The following is an 18,552-nucleotide window of genomic DNA, read 5'->3' as shown; positions in this document are numbered from 1 at the left end:
ATAGAAGTAATATAACATAGAGGCGTAAAGACTAAAGGCATAAGAAATGCAATAGGTGAATTATTGACCGCGAAAAAGAGACTGAAAAAGGGACCTTCTTCATTCTTTGTCTCGCAACCTGACAACGCGCGAATATTTTAAATTGTTGTAAAAACACGTACATACAAAAATCTGCCAAACTCAATTTACTGCATATGATTTTCATTCAAATCTGAAGCAACTAATTAGAATAACGTTTTTTGAATGAACAAATAAAATATGATAAAAATGTAAAATATTACTAAAATCATTTATCATGTGCGTGGTCATAGAAGTAATTATTTTAGGGTTATAATCGCCAAATTCCGAAATTTTTACGGATAATTCGATTTTTGGCAAAGTTTCGTTCGGCACTCGAGGTCACAAACTTGGATTATTTATTGAAATAACATCATAAACAAGTCTGCAAAAAAGTCAGAACTACCGGATTTGATGCCTACTGTGATGTATAAAGTTACTGTAATATAAGTTATTTTAAATTAAAAGATCGGACTGCTTAAATTAAACTCTGCTTTATAAATGTACTTTATTTTTTTAAATTTTGACCTCAATACAATAACTCAAGTATAGATAATATACATATTTTACTAAATAGTGATCTAGAGACGAAGACAGCTATATATGCGTACTTTTTTTTGGATCTCTCTCTATAACGATCAACCGTTTGGATATTATTACTTACTATGCACTAATATATATTATCAGTTCTATGTGCATGGTGCATACTTTTAGTAATATTGGATGCATTCAGGCTGCAGTTAGCGGTTAGTGATTTTTGTCTTGAGTCACCTATCCTGCTGAACATCATTGAAAAAATCACATTTGAATTTAATCATTTAAGATTATTTAGCGAGTCAGCGATGACTAAGAGAGGTAATGCAGATAAAAACTGATTTCTGACTTGATGAATGTAGTCAATATGGGTGTATATTAATCTTCGAAAATATACTAGCTAAAATTGGCAACAAAGTGAGAAGCTCCTCTCAAAGAAGATAAAGAAGGATAATAATAGCATGAATATTAATGCACATGTACAATATAATATTCTGGCGCGTATTTACAACATAATAATTGCCATTTAACAAATATTATTTAATAATTAAACTTGTCTAACCTATGATACATGTCTACTTTATAACATTCCTTGCAAATAAAACAATATCGAACCATTTTTTAGAACTTTAACACAGAATTAATTAATTCCGATTCCGTCAATACGATCATGCGCATTGAATACCATGCTCTGGTATCGTGCTTCTCTGTCAGCTGTTTGAATATTGTATTGTTGTCTTTGTTACTCTTCTCTGTGAAGCAAAAATGTACATATTTGGTACATGTTTGGCCTATCTAGTAATAGATGGTTTAAGATATTAATTTGTATTTGTCGTAGGAATAGGATTTGAAATTTATATATATTAATGTATTAATTTATCGATGATCGTGTTGTTATTATTTGGTCGCCTTCGTGCTATTATGGACTATGGTAGTCGCTTTCTTGGGAGGACAATTTTCAAAGAACTCTTTGGCAATTTTGTATGCGCAATTCGTCGGTCGGTCTATAAATAAAATAAGTGTATGATGTATAACTTCATACATGTTTATATTAATTTAAAATTTTAACGGTTATTTTTGTTCATCTGTTCAGCTTTGTAAAAACTAGTAAAAATATTATATAATTATTAAAAACGAAGTAAACAATATGCAATTAAGTAAAAAATTACGTAAACATATTTTTGCAGTTAAATTTCATTATTAAAAGTACGTTAATGGTGTTAAATTTGATAAGCAATCATTAATATGGACGATGATAGTTTTGTTCTTTTAAGTGCAATTACACCAGGCTCAAAAAAACACAGTGAAAAGAAAACAAGTATGTAAATCAATCTTTTTTTATATATATTTGTAACAAATAAAAATTTAATTAATTGTGTTTTATAGAAATCACAAAATTTACATTAAAACGAAATCTGAATCACGAACTTTTAAAACCAAAACATTCTGTTATCGATTTAACTGATGAGACAAGTGTGATTTGTATTAGTTCTGAATCTGATGACTCTGATATGGACTCAAATAATATTTCTAACGATTCCACATTTTTCGATGACACGGATAAAAAAAGTAATTCAAATAGATCAAGCTGCTCGGGAAAGAGTAATACCTCTGAGGATTCTGGAACTGATGGTAATTTCAAATTAATTTTAAGCAATAATTCTTCTGATAATTTTACACAACTTAGTGAAGACTATACTGAAAATGAACAACGGTGCATTTCTTCAAAAATTAATACTTTATTAGATGAACTAAATTCTAGTTCGGATGAAAATTCAGAAATTGAAAGAAACATGAATAAGCAGGTATTAAAACCTACTTTCAATGAAATGAATGGAGTAAAACATTTTAAAATTGAGAAATCAGATGAAATTTTAGTTTATGAAACTGAAAGTATTTCAAACAAAATGAATGAAGATTCAAAGTATTTGTCAATTGACGAATCGGAAGAAATTCTAGTACGTGAAACTGAAAGTATTACAAACGAAGAGGATGAAGAATCAAAAAATGTATCAATCGACGAATCTGAAGATATTCTGGCGAGTGAAACTGAAAGTATTACAAACGAAAAGGATGAAGATTCAAAAAATTTGTCAATAGACGAATCGGAAGAAATTCTAGTACGTGAAACTGAAAGTATTACAAACGAAAAGGATGAAGAATCAAATAATTTGTCAATTGACGAATCGGAAGAAATTCTAGTACGTGAAACTGAAAGTATTATAAACGAAAAAGATGAAGAATCAAATAATTTATCAATTGACGAATCGGAAGAAATTCTAGTACGTGAAACTGAAAGTATTACAAACGAAAAGGATGAAGAATCAAATAATTTATCAATAGACGAATCAGAGGAAATTGTACGAGAAAGTGAAAGCTATCCAAACGAAATAAATAAAGAATCGAAAAATGTATCCATTAACGAGTCGAATGAAATTATAGTACGCGAAACTCAAAGTGTTTCAAAAGAAATGATCAAAGAAACAAACAATTTTTCAATTGATGAATCTTCTGAAGAAATTGACGAAGTTATAGGAACGGAAAGGGATTTATCAAATCAGTCTGCGCACAATATTCAAGAGCCACTTGTTGAATCCCATAATATTGAGTCTAGTGTAATAAGAGCAGAATATTTCTTTCCATTACCACAAAAACAAAAATCGATTGCAATCAATGAATCATCTCGAAATTCGAGTTTACTTACATTAGATAATACTGACCCAAAAGTTGATTCTGTAAATAAAATACTATTTACATCTGATGAATCGAATATTGAACGTGAAATTACTTCTGTTACATCACAAATGAAAGGAAAATTATTAATCACCTCGGACGAATCAGATACTGAAGTAATTAAACCTGTTATTAACATATCTGTTTCTGAAACTGATAATGAAACGGAACGAAATGAAGAGAAACATTCGGATACTGAATCCGATGATGCATTATTTACAACGGCGAAAACATTTCCCAGCGATAAAAATTTGAAAGAGGTAATTATTAATAAATTTTTGTGGCTATTCTATTAAAATAATTGGAGAAATTATGAGTTTCGTGACGTTGAGATTTTACATCAATTCACATAATTTTGTAACTTACCATAATTTCTGCGGGAAGTTTTGGGCCAACCTAGTTTGAGTCAGCTGGTGTTTGGACCTTGTTTGAATTTTTTTTTTTGTAGTTTTACTGCTTTATTTTTTATTAGAATGATATTTATGATAAAATGAATGTGATTTGTACTATCTAAAGGCGCTTTAGCCAATAATGATCAAATATTTACCTTCAACATGTAGTTGACACAGGACTGTATACAGTTGTAGCTACCACTGTATGAAGTTGAAATTACGACTTGGAAAGGGTAAAGAAAAAGTTTTTGTTAATTATTGCACTTCATTTATCAATCCTTTCAACAGTGCAAACATCCTGTCGTTTTTTTTTTTACACAATTTTGGTCAATTACTTTTTCTTAACATATAGGGCAGTTAGAAAAATCGTCGATGCACAAATTTAGAAACTTGATTTCCATAAATTCGATACTCGAGACACGGTTAAAATTTAATTTCTTTTATTACCAAATTTACAGAACACAGTTGATGACTGAATTATTCAATTTAACAACTAAATACCATAAATTTTTTCCTGAAGGGGATTTATATGAACTAAATACATAATACACCCCACAGAAATGCTCATCTTAATTTGAATAATGAGTGGTATATTTTTTTCTCTCTCTGGTTTCCAAAGCAAAGTGGCATTACATATCACTTATGTAATTGCAAATACTATTTAAAAACCATATAATATTAGTTGCTAAATTTGTTATCTCGAGCGATAGCTTTGTTCTGCCCCTAATGAACTGAAGAATTGTTGGCCTTGACTGTAAAAAATTGCATAATGTTTAGCAAGATTTAAAAAAAAGGAGTTTGCGAAAATGTTACAAAGTGTTATGGGACAACTTTTTTAGGGTACAACAACACCCAAATCAAAACGATATTCAGAATTTGGAAGCGATAAAAATATGAATAATTACCAGACACCAATAGATAAACCAACAGAGCAACTATTAAATGAATTATATGGAAATTTATGGAAAAATAGTGTAAAAACTGTTCCCAAAACTGAAAGTAAAATAAAATCATTTTCGAAATCAACTGTTACGAAAAGATTTCCACAAACTGAACGGTATAATTTTATTTAAAAATTTTTAATAAAAAATATTTTTACAAAATACAGCGATTTAAATTATATTTTTCTTTTTTACAGACTAAAGACACAAAATAAGTCTAAATTGGGTGAAATTTCCACAATTGATTTTAAAAAATGTAAGTTTATAATGCTAAAATTAAACTCTTTCACGATGCGTAGTAAGGGTTAAAATGTATAAAATGTTACTGTAGTACTTAGAAGTTCTTGAATTCGGACTGCTTAGTTCATACTATTTTTAGTCCTTCAAAAAACGTTAAAAATAATTACTTTTTAAGTTTGTAAATCTTATTATTCCCGGACGATGCACTAAATTTGTAAGAGTTTGCTCTTACATCTGAAAATGCTGAAATATAAAATACGAAATAAAACTAAAAGAACTATGTTTGAGAATTTATTCCGAAATTATATAGAGTATAAGCAACAGTCATTGCTTAGGTAATAATTGTCTACAAAGCAAAGTCGCATCTATCGAATGTACATACATTCGATAGAAACGTAATTGCAATGTCGTTACACTTTCTATCGGCTCTAATCTATTTTACTCGACGGCGGCCCTATGAAAAAAGCACAAGTAATTCATCTTATTGTCTTAAAATAAATGCATTTTGGGAGATTTTTATTCGAAAGTTGAACAAAGTGTGTTTTATTTTTGAAGCTCATGGAAAGTAGACGAATTAAAAAAATTTTGACTTCAAAAAAGAGTATCCTAATAAAAATTAACTCAACATAAATCGATTTAAATAAAGTCAATAGAAAACCCAGTTAAATTTGATTGAGTTATGTTGAGTTGAACTTTGTCTTCAATTAATCACTTATTTATTTTAAAATTGTTCAAAATGAAGTGTTTTTTTATTTCCATAAAATTACATTATTAACAACTTTTATGTTTTTTTTTTTATATTCTAGTTAGTCAAAAAGTACGTCCTGATTTTGAATCTACACGAACACCAATTACAAAACAAAAAGATCCATTTATTGTAAACGATAGTGATTCAGAAATCGAACTAAATAACACACCAAGCTTTCACAATTTTATAGCTAATACAAAACCGAAAATGCAATTATTTCCATCGAAAAAGAAAGATATATCATCATTAACAAAAAAATTACAAGAAATATGTGATCCGGAAAGTGATGACGAAACACCATTATCGAAACTGAGATTGTCTTCAGCCTCAGAATCTAATACTTCCAAAAATTCGAAAAACAACGATAACTCATCCTTATCTAAGAAATTGCAAAACACAGTTGAAACACCATTAACAAAATTGAGATTATCTTCAGCCTCAGAATCAAGTACAAAATCATTTCCATCGAAAAACAATGATAAATCGTCATTATCCAAAAAAATAATGATTCAAACAAGTGATTCTGATAATGAAAGCGATGACGAAACTCCATTAGCGAAATTGAGAATATCTTCAGCTTCTGAATCAAACAAAAAACCAAATACCAATGAAATGTCGAGATTAGAGAACGAAATCAATTCATTACCGTTGGAAAAATTATATTTATCTGAAGATTCTTCGTCGAAAGTTATTCAACAATCTTCAGAAAAATCGATTAGCAAATTACAGTTATCACCCAAGAGTGGACAACCAATTCCAAGTTCTAGTACATCCGAATCAAATTTTAAAACGCCGGCTGCAACAAAAAAATTAAATGCGACAAAATCATCACAAAAACGAAAATTATTTTCACAGCGTAAATATGAAGACAATAATTCTGTATTACACGAATGTAATTTAGATTTTCCAGAATTGACTCGTCTTACTTACAACGAGACGATTCCTGAACCAAATAAAGAAAATCAAATATATGTAGATTTAGTTTATGAATTTACGGCCAAGAAAATTGAAAGATCTAAAAAAATACGTGAAAAAGAATTAGCAAAAAAGAAATTGACGAAAAATGAAAGTGAAAGTTTATTACCAACAACGAAAACGAAGAAAACAAAAAAATTATTAACAAAATTATCAGAAAATTCATCCAGTTCGGACGATACTGATGATGAAGAGTATAACCCTAAAACAAAAATTCAGGGAATAAAGCCGTTGGCAAAGAGTTGTGATAGGCGTAAAAATACAAAACGTACACAAAAAGCTAAACCTGTAGTACAATCAACGAATTCTGAAACAGATATCGAAGAATATTGTGATGATCGGCGTACAAAACCTTGTAGAAGAATTATTTCATCATCAACAGCATCAGATTCATCATCATCATCATCAAGTGATTCTGAAAATGAAAATGTTCGATATCGAGAAAATTCGAGCGATGATGATCAACCAGTTGTCATTCAACAAGTTTCTACAAATACGAAACTAAGTTTCTTGGGTTCATTGTCAAGTAAGTTTTAAAAAAAAAATTATTTTTTATATTAACTATTAATTTATAAAATTATTTGAAATACACAAATTAAATTTTCTTTTCCTAAAATTTAAATTTGTGTTTGTTTGAAATCTCAAAAAGCAATTTATACCTTTTATTTTAGATTTCGTTTCGAAAGCAGAATCACACCCAGATGCACATATGTATAAGTTATATTTTAAAGAGAAAAAAGAAGAATTAGCCATACGTTTGTTCACGTTATATAATCAAGAAGTATTTAATCAACAAATTCCGAAAGAAACTCCAATTGAATGGAATTCACGAATGCGTGGTACAGCAGGTAACATCTTATTTTAATATAGAAAACCATTTATATTATTAGTTCGATCATAGGTCTTGTCATCATTAAAAAAACAGCAAAGCTATTTACAAATTCACCTCGAAACCCGAAAATTAGTGTTGAAATTAAAGTACAAAAGAGAGTAAAGTAATCACAAACTTATAGGGTTTAACGTTTTGTTATTATTTCGAGAGGTACTCATTACTGTAAAAATAAAAAACTTAATAAGAATGTTAAAATGGAAATGAAAACCTTAAGATTAACTGATTATACTACTTCATCTACAATTTTTCAAAGCTAAGAATGAGGTTTGGTGATTAATTTCGTTTGAGAATTCCGGTAATTTAGCATAAGAAATAATGACAAATATTCAGGTTTACCTTTTAAGACTAATAAAATTAGCCCGCCATTCAACTATTTTTTATTATATACTGAACCAAAGTATTAAAAGAAAATTTTAGGAACGAAGTTTCTTTAACGTAGTTTGCCATGGTGAGCTAACTTATACAAATCGTCACGTAACTGTGTAATCTAATGTGTATGCGTGTGTGCCTTGCCTAGCAACCTACAATCGATTATTTTGTGTGTGTGACGTGAGTTATAGATTAAACTCTATCCCTTTCTCTCTCTTTCTTTCTGTTCCTTTGTTTCCTTTTTCGAACTTTTCTGTTAATTTGACTTTATTTCGAGTCGATTAGTGAAAATCACATCTTTCTAGCATGTATAGAACAGAAGATCACTATTTTTAAAATGCAATTAGGCCAAAAATTTTTGTGGGATGTTGTTGAGTAAGCTTTACACTACACATAAAAGTTTTATGCAAATTAAAATTCTGATTTTTTCATCGAATTTTTGTGGGATGAAAATCGTAATAAATTCCGTTTTTTCAAATTTTACGAATTTTTCCTCGAAAACTGGAGGGTTTATAAAAATTTTTTTATTAATTTTGACCAAAATCTTAAATAATAAAATTTTTTCCGAATCGATTCGGTTAATATTACTTATTCGTTAAAAAAAAAATTAGTTTAAACAATATCCTACCGGGTTACCCCCCAGCAATCTGCAATTTTACGATCAGGTGCATGTTTTTAACGGGATCCTGCAAAAATTTTCTATGCGAAAATTAAGCATACTCAGTGACGAATTTTACCGGGACTAATTGTACTAGCTTTAAAACGTTGAAACTTAATTGTTGCTTGTGTTTTTGATTTAAAATAAAGGGGAGATATCATATTTATTTTATTATACTCTGTATATATTATTAAGGTATACTAATTTTAGTCCCAAGTTTGTAACTAATGCTTAGAATTTTTGATGATATGAACAAAATTTTGATACATTTCCGTTTGTCCGTACGTCTCTTAGTGGACACGATAACACCCAATGCTGAAATTTTTAATCCGTGCTCAGGACGTAAAAAGTGAGTTTGAGTTCGTAAATGTGCAACATATGTTAATTGGGTCTTGAGTGAGATTACTACTTTTGTTTGAGACATTTTTTCGTAAATATCACTGTTTACCCTTGAGGACGCAAATTATGACAAAACTGGTATCCATTTTCTCCAAAACTATAAAAGACAGGAAAGATATTAATTTATAAAATAATGCAAGCACTGACATCCAACACATTCTATAAAGGGGATTTCAACTCAGTCAATTGTTTCTAAAAAAACATTGTTTTCGCATTTTTAAAAATATCCTATTTTTTCCTAATTATACCGTTGAAAAATCGGTTTCTTTAAATGTAAAACTCCCCAGCCTGTACTAATACACCAATCTTTGACTAGACTTATGGTGTCCGGACATTAGCACGAAACGTAAAACATAACAAAATTTATGTTAATCCTACAATTATTGTTTGTCAGGAAAATAACATTACTGCAACCAAATTGTGGTTTAGAAATTAATAAAACTAAAATTATAAAAGATAGAAAGAAATACCACTATTTTATTTTACAGAAAGTTTTTAAGTAACAAAACTCTTCAGACATTAAAATAAACCAAATCTCTTGAAAAAATAATAAAATACGGTCTAAGATCAAATTTTGGAGAAAACTGACTAGATGTAATAATTAAAAAAATGTAATGTTGGTCAATGTTCTTTTTATTGAACAACACTTAACATTTATACGTTAGAATTATCTTAAATCAAAAGTGTTGATAATTAACAAAGAAATATTTTGAACATTATGTTTACTCTTTTTTCAGTTATCTTTTAAAATATCTTCAAGTGTTTACATTTTATTAGTCTATAAGCCTGTAGTCAATTATCAAGACCCTTTCTTTTTTATAGTCGAACGATATAACATTTCCATATGTATAGGCGTCGCTAGAATGTAAAGATTGAGGTATATCGCCGAGTTATTATCTACAGAATATTTTGCGCTAAGATAGATAGTATTTATCTTGACCATTTTTGCAGAGTTTTAATTCTAATTACATATAATAGAACAAAATTCTAATTAAGTAAGTCTTTAACTAGATCAGATGACATCATACCTAAATGAGGTTTAATATTTTGATAATTTGGTCAGAAATGAATAATTAGTATGCAAAATCGAAAAAAATAAAAAAAATATTTTTCTACGAAAAATGATAATTCATTGAAATCGAATCAATATTCCTTTCTTAGTTTCTCAAAAAATCCATAGTCATCCCGAAAAATCGGGATTTCTATCTAACCCCAACTTAACACGCCATGCGTAGGACATGTTTTACTGGACAAAAAGAAGTCTTGTGCCAAAAATTAGCTTTAGACGTATTGGGGGTCAAAAATAAATTCCTTGAATTCATATTTTGATGAAAAAATATAACTATAAAGAGATAAATTAAAAATTTTATTGGTGAAATTTCGTTACACCAGTGTACTAACTATATTTTTTATTATTTATCCTTCGAACTAATACTTAAGGTAGATCTATCCCAGCATTCTAGTAAAAAATTATTGACTTATTACCCATGCCATACGTATCTACGTAACTATAGGTTATAAACCAAGTTTTTTATACTGTTACTGTACTATTACTACGACTGTCTCACACATATACTAGGAATGAATACACATATACTCCCCTTCATTAAAAATAATTTTCTAAATTTAATATTTAATTTAATATTTTATGGAAACTACATGGTGAATAATTTTCATTTTTTTCTTAATGATTCAAAATATAATATTTTTTCGGATATTAGTTTTTGTCAAAACGGTAAGTCTCCTTCACAGGAAAAAATTAAAAAGATTGCCATGTTCCTACGCTTTTCCTATGTTACGTGTGATAAATTTATCATTTTTAATTCGAATTATCTCATGTTAAGCGTGGTAAATTATATTCAAATTTTAACAGCGTGTGCCTTAGGTTTTTAATTACTTATATTCAAAGTTTTGAAGATTTCTTTAGATTTTGCTTTCACGACTCAACTGCCTTAATTTCATGCTTAACAGTTTATTCAAATGTAAACAAGGTACTTAAAAAATTTAGTACACAAAAATAGCACCTAATTAAATTGAAAATTTTATAAAAAATTTTTATTTGAATTTAAAATGGGTTAGTGAAAACATTGTTGATTATATTTAAATTTTTAATTTAATTTCTCTCATTTTAATTTGGTTAAAATTTTAATTTTTCAGGTTTCTGTTACAATAGAAAAATTGTTCATTCAAATGGTGATATTGAACGATCTTGTCGTATTGTATTAAGTAGTAAAGTAATTGATGAGCCATCACGATTACGCGACACATTAATACATGAAATGTGTCATGCAGCTGCCTGGCATATTAATCATATGAGTAGTGGACATGGACCGTGTTGGCAAGCATGGTAAGCACCTTATATGTAAAACTATATATTTAATTTCTTAAAATATTTTTTTTTGTAAAATACCATGCACAACTTGATAAGATTTCGCACCTGAAAGAAAACATTACAAATTTTTATATTTCATAGTTTAAGACCTTTTGGCTAAGAGTTCTCATGGGCGTGAAACTTTAAAAAGGATAGATTTTATACTCGATTCATAGGAAAATTTTGGGGCAGCATATTCCCAATACGAACAGAATGTCAAATTCTGCTACATTTGTATCTTACATCACGTACAAGATGTAGAATATTACCTCTGCCTGGAAGTGAAAATATACAAGTTGCCTGGGCTACATATCATAATGTTATATAAGCTGACTAGCGAATTTTTTGAAAGCCATACCGCATATACCATACACATATAAAAGAGTACAGCACATTAAAATGTATAACAAATAGGTATCTTTTGCTTTTTGATTCAATGAAAAAAATCAGCTAAGTTGTTAAAGTATGGTTTGCATTTTTTTATTTGTGGCACTGACATCTTAGCGTTAAAATCGAATAACATATGAAGTGGTAGTGTAAAGGGCGGCGAACATTAGTTTGGTCGGAGCGGCGCTAAATAGTTAGAGATTTTTTTGAGACTCAAAATACTATCATTTTGAGGGTGTTACTTTAATTGTTAGTGAAGAAATACCTACAAGGCTTCTTTTTATCAACAGAGGTTACGTTACTTACTTTGGAATTTCTGTAATATGTCTACGTTTCGAGACAGTTAAACTTAGTCGATAGAGCGTTGATACGAAACGTTATTAAACAAGGGTTCGATTCTACTTCACATTTAATATTAAAGTCAAAATATGTTCATCCACAAATTATTTATTTACCTTTTTCAGGGCAAAACGTGCTATGCTAAAATTTCCCGAATTGCCACCAATACGTAGATGTCATGATTATGATATAAATACGAAGTACACCTATAAATGTGTTAATTGTGGTTATAGGTAAGAATTTCATAAGTATATTTAACAAGCCTCAATACTTTTTTTACGTGTTGTTATTGATTTAAAAGCTAAATGATTATGGTTAAATCACGTTGATAATATTAAGGGTCAATTTTTATTTCATACTTTTTTCAGTGCTTAAAAATTTACTTAAAGAAGCAAAAGATTTCATACGTCGCAAATTTGGCTAAATTAATAAATTGTTCTATTTAGGACTATGACTACAACTTAAAAACTTCCAGCTTTCTTTGTGTGCTCTGTGAATCCACAATCTACTAGTTTAGTAAGAAAAGCTTTTATGTTAAACAGCGCTATTTAACAAAGATAAAAGATATTTACTATTTAGTACTTTTTAATATATTAGTTTTTTGTCGTTCTGTCCGAAACGATAACGAATCGTAACTTATTATTAGTATTAGCAAATAATTTATTATACCGTGTATATATGAAATATATATCAATTAAGTATATTTTCCATGTATATGTGAAATATACAGTTATTTTGTTGACATATGCTTGAAACTCGAATAAGTTTTATCGTTAAAAATGCTTCAAGCAAAAAATGTTGGGTGTGTAGGCGCACATCTTATAACAGGTAATCGATAGATGAACACTTTAAATTAGAAAGTTGTTGTTGATTAAAAAAGTATCATTTTTGCTCTCGAAACATTACTTCCGCAAACCGTACAGTTTAGACAAAACGGACTGAAAAGTTTTATCCAAAATTGTTTTTTGGTATCAATATTATTATGTCGTAAAATTGTTTGTTAATTACTGTCTAAAATATTCGGTTTACAAAACAAAATGTTTCAAACAAAAAATGTTTGCGTATTTATGAAGAAAAACTTTCTAATTTAAAGCATTCATCTAATGTTTGTCATTTATGAATCAGAGTGAGATTTTAATTGAACCTTAATAGTTAGATTGAATTCAATGCCGGTATAAGATGTGTCCCTTTGAATCTAAGATTTTTCGTTTGAAGCATTTTCCTCGATAAAATTTATTTAGCGAGTTTCAAGCATATGTCAACTTAAAAAAGACACCATGTATATCAAGATATACTTAGATTAGTCCCAAGTTTGTAACGCTTAAAAATATTGATGCTTAAAATTTTAGTATTGGTGTTCATAAAATCCATTTCCGGTTATCCGTCTAAATTTTTGTCCATCTGTCCGTAAACACGATAACTCAAAAATAAAAAGAGATATCAAGCTGAAATTTTTATAGCGTGCTCAGGTTAACATGGGTCAATTGAGTCTTTGGGTTTGCAGTAACCACTCATCTTGTAAACCGTTAGAGATAGAACAAAATTTTAAATGTAAAAAATGTTCCTTATAAAATAATAAACAACTTTTGTTTGAAACATTTTTTCGTAAACATCACTGTTTATCCGTAAGGGTGCAAATTAGGTTAGAACATTATCAGTATGTATTATATGGGAATATCAGTTATGGGAGTGTGACGCCACAGCCATGTTATATATACACGACACGATATCTTTCTTTACTTACATGGCGTAAAAAACACGATTGCGCATAGTATTTTAACAATTAACTCAGTTAATTGTTTGTTTTCATTTGTTTTATTTGTTGTTTATTTTTTTTTTAGTATTGGCCGTCACTCAAAATCATTAGATGTAAATCGTAAACGCTGTGGATATTGCTATGGGCAATTTGAATTATTATTAAATAAAAAAACGAAAAATGGAGTTATTAAAACGGTAGCAACACCAAAGGCTACAAAACAACCCAATGAGTTTGCATTATTTGTAAAAGAAAATTACAAAACTGTTAAACAGGAGTCAAATAATTTAAAACATGGTGATGTTATGAAATTACTAGGACAGAAATTTTCTGCTTTGAAAATGGCCGATAATAATAAAGAGAAATAGTTCAAAATTAAATATTTTAAAATGTATATAATTTTCCAATAAGAGATGAATCATTCAAAAGGTGGTTATGTTATAGAAGTACTAAGACAACAATTTTCAGCTATGAAAATGATGGATTACATAATTTCAGATGCAAAGACTGAGAAATAATATTATTTTCCTTTTTAATTATAAAATAAAATGTATAAAAAGTGAATCATTCACAGGATGGATGTTACGATATTACTAGAACAAAAATTTTCGATGAAAATGGCTGAAAATAATACGGATAATGGAAAATAGTTTTAATTTTAATATTAAATCATATATTTAATATAAATTGTATGACATTGGTAAGAGTCAAATAATTCATTAATGTTATGATTCTTCTAAGATTTAGCCTTGAAAATGGTCGACAATAACGACAGATAGTTTTATTTATTTAAAATATAAAATAAAATATTTAATAAAGCTATAAAATTATCAAATTAAAACAAAATAAAAAATGTTCACCTATAAAATCATCGATAAATATCTAATAATATTATGAGAATTTTTTATTTTCATTGATAGTTTTATATATTACATCGGTGGCGATCCTTCCCTAGCCAGAGATCAAGTGCCGATAATTTCTGTAGAATGAATAATTTAGAAACTAGTATTTGAAAATTAATATTTTAAAACGTTTTAACTTTAAGAGAGTTCAGTTGACCAACCTTTGCACGTCCCGCTATCATTATGCGCCACCGCGGAAGGGGTGCGTTACGCGTTTGACGCTTGGATGTTTTATTCGTAGAAAACATTCGGCTAAATAATTCGTGAAAATAGTAGTTTCCACTGGCATATTAATCATAAACAACAATCAGTTTCTGTTCAATCTAATTGAAATTCATTTAAGATAGGATTACAATGAACGGATTACAATTGGAAACATAATAATTCTATTTTCGAATTCATTTCTATTGAAATTAATACAAAATCTTGAATAGCAACGTGTAGGCTACAATCGGAAACAAGAATCATATTTTGGAATCCAATCCTATTGGAAAAATATAATTTTATTTTCCCGTTGATCTCATTCGAAACACATTCACAATTTGAAATTGGATTTATTAAAGTTTAATAAAACTAAAATTTATTTTCCGATTCGGTCTTGTTGAAAGTCAATCAAAATTTTGAATCGAAATGATTGAGTTTCAATAAGAAAACGATAATTCCATTTTCCAATGAATTCTTATTGAAATCCATTCAATATTTCAAATCGTATTGAATGGGTTTTAATAAAAAAAAAATTATTTTCCAATTCATTAAATCCAAAGTTTTTAATCGAAAGCAATGGGTTTTTTTTGGGAAACATTTTTTTTCAATCGTTTTATTTTGTTTTATAAATTCCTATTGATACGAATAATCGCGAAAAATTGATTTACGATCTTGAGCCATGTATTCTGTCTAATAATAATATGGCTCGATATTGGAAAATCAAAAATTTTAATAATATTTCTAATTTCAAGTATGTAGTTTCCTCTATGATACCTATGCGATGTGAATCAACTTATTGATTAAACTAACACATTTGGCGTTTCATTCAACTGATTTTACGTACTTTGAAAGCATGAGCTTTGGAAGATCGTCATTGAATAATGTGAAATTTTTATCACGTCTTGTATATGTATCATATATTTTGTATGTAAATTATAATACATTTTTGTATATAATAAAAATTTTTTTCCTACATTTATTTTTATTTTTATACCCAGAAACCAAATCTAAAAACATATTTTGTTTGTCGAGTTTCAATCAATCGAAACTAGGAATATAGCTACTTTGAACTAAAAAACACTTATAAAAATTGAATTTTTTTAAATTTTAACTTTAAAAACTCCAAAAATTTATTAATTTTGGACTATTTTAGTATTCCCGCATTTTGCTAGTACAAAGTTAAATGATTTCGTTTTTCAGATCAACTAATAGTGTTGATGTTTATGGGTGACTCATTTTGTTGCTTTTGCGTTATAGGAGGTAAGAAGTGAATTTTTGAATAGAACCTAATATTGGAAAACGAGGCATAAGGACTCCAAAAAATGATCAAAAATTTGAAATAAGGACACAATCTTGTAATAAAACGGTGCAGGTTTTTGCTTTTATTTCTTTTCAGCTAATCGAAAGTACAAAAATTGATATTGTCGTGAATTGCTCGGAAAAAAAAATTGGTTTATGTTCTGCCTTAGTAAGATTAAGAAGGAATTGCTTTGCGAATGGTCAAGTAAGATTCGTCGCTGAATAATTTTTCAAACTGTTTCAAAGCAAAAGTGAGAAAGTGAGACACTCTGATCTTATACTATGTAAGATATGTAAGAGATATTATTAAATCGGGCAAAGCCATATTCGAAAAATTTTGGAACCCAAATTATTTAATTTTAATAATTTCGTATTTCGACTTCCATCGTTTCTGTAGTTGGAGGTAAGAGTTAGAGAGATCGGATACATTACACATATTATGTGTTGTGGGCACCAGTTAGGAATACATTAGGGCAAAGTTGGCCAAGTTATTTTTATACCTAGTTGCAGTTTTTGATGTATATAATTGCAATAAATTTTCATTTTTATTATATTATATCTTTCGGAAATATTTATTTAAATTGCAATATACATTGTTTATTTACGTAAGAATTTCTGATATTGCAATTGTATGAAAAAAACGTTATACTACCTGAAACTTGTAATTTTTCAAATATAAATTTTTATTTACTTATTTTGTTTAAAAAATTCCATTTTTGATTTTCTAAGTACAAATAATGAATATTACTCGATTCGACATCAAAATATCTTACAACCACTTGATAGATATATGGTGCAACAATTTCTCACCGAGATAATACCAGGTTAAAATCATGTTTTATAAACACATATCATATAAATATACTATTTACTAAAATTAATTAAGTAAAAATATAATTATTAATAATTCTATTATTATTAATCAATTAATTATGCCGATTTTCCACTAAACGGAAAACAACAAGTGAAATTTACAAAATTAAAAAAATCAAAAGGCTTCAATGAAAAGGGTAATTTAATAGAGAGTGTTCTTAGATATGTTTTAATTTGCGAGTTTAGGGTTCCACTAAAATATCTCGGGAGTTCTTTCAATTTTGTAAATTTTACTTGTTCAACAAAAATTCAACTGCCCGGTTAGTGGAAAACCAGCATTACAATATTAATTTATGCCATTGAAATAAATTAACTTGCATAATAGGTTTTACTTGTGTAATAGGTGGTGCCACCATTCATTAACTAAAACTAGAATATGGTCCCCGATTTCAGGTGATGATTTTTGCTCTATGCTTTTCAGATAATTCAGAAAGCTTAATTTCAAAGGATTCACAAGTAGTGAATCCTTCATGAAAAAGCAGCTGACTGAAAATCAGGAATAACAATGGAACTAAAATTGATTCATCGGAAACACCATTGTTTTCTAATTTCCATCGTGACGGAATATTTCATTACTTATAATTCTACACAGTTGATATAAACTTTTGCATGCAGTTTATTAATTGGGAAATTAATTTTCTTCCTACCGGGTGGAAAGTGTCCACTTTCGTCCCGCTGTGCTAGATTAAGTTGTCGCTTTCCGCCTCCGTCGAGCAGAAAAATAGAATACACATCACGGGAGCACGTAAAGAATGTCTCCATTATACCTATTTCTATAAGAGCTACATTTGTTTATCATTAAAGTAAATTTTCGTCATTGATTGTTTATCATTGAAACTAGTGCTGAAAAATGAATAGGACATAAAACGGTTACATATAATAATAATAATAACAATAATAATAATGGGGTTTAACCTCCGTTTTTCAATAACTATCTATAACTTTTTCTTTATTTTATTTTCAAATTACACTCAATATACAGCTAAATTTTTATGATGTGGGTGGAGTCGATTACTTCGTTCTTGTCCAAGCGACGACAGTGTGATCAATTTTACCGCCTCCTTAATTATAATTGCTCACACTACCGCTGCCTGGATTCGAATCCACAACCTCCTAGTCAGTAGCCGCCGAACGTTCTTAAGATGATTTTGATTGCACGACCACTGAGCCGGTTATATAAAACGGATAAATATTACATACATTACATATAAATTTTTTATTTATTACCTTCGAAATTTTCCACTCTTTTTTTGAACTATCTGGCTACATATTATTAAATAAACATTATTTAATTAAAAATAACCACAGGGAAGGCCACACTGTAGAACTGCATTTAATTAATATCTATTTCATACATTTCCTTGAATTTTTTTTTAAACTACTTATTTTAAATTATTTAATTAATATTCATAAATTTCAATTTTAAACATTAATAAATTAAAGAACGAATTAAAATTAGATATGTATGACATTTTTAGTAAAA

The 18,552-nt window shown here is 28.5% G+C and overlaps 1 protein-coding gene across 1 annotated transcript; it reads left to right on the top strand.

The window, feature by feature from the left end:
- Window positions 1-1,784: 1,784 nt before the first annotated feature.
- Window positions 1,785-15,245, top strand: LOC123306111 (dentin sialophosphoprotein-like). Its single transcript, XM_044887992.1, has 9 exons — window positions 1,785-1,909; window positions 1,978-3,584; window positions 4,556-4,773; window positions 4,855-4,913; window positions 5,704-7,146; window positions 7,292-7,468; window positions 11,096-11,285; window positions 12,161-12,268; window positions 13,877-15,245. The coding sequence occupies exons 1-9, from the start codon at window positions 1,837-1,839 to the stop codon at window positions 14,157-14,159; spliced, it is 4,158 nt and encodes a 1,385-aa protein (XP_044743927.1). The 5' UTR covers window positions 1,785-1,836; the 3' UTR covers window positions 14,160-15,245.
- Window positions 15,246-18,552: the final 3,307 nt, after the last annotated feature.

Source organism: Chrysoperla carnea, chromosome 1, assembly GCF_905475395.1.
Source record: "Chrysoperla carnea chromosome 1, inChrCarn1.1, whole genome shotgun sequence".
Lineage (NCBI taxonomy): Eukaryota > Metazoa > Arthropoda > Insecta > Neuroptera > Chrysopidae > Chrysoperla > Chrysoperla carnea.
The sequence above is the reverse complement of the archived record's forward strand: the minus strand, read 5'-3'. Positions and strand labels throughout refer to the sequence as shown.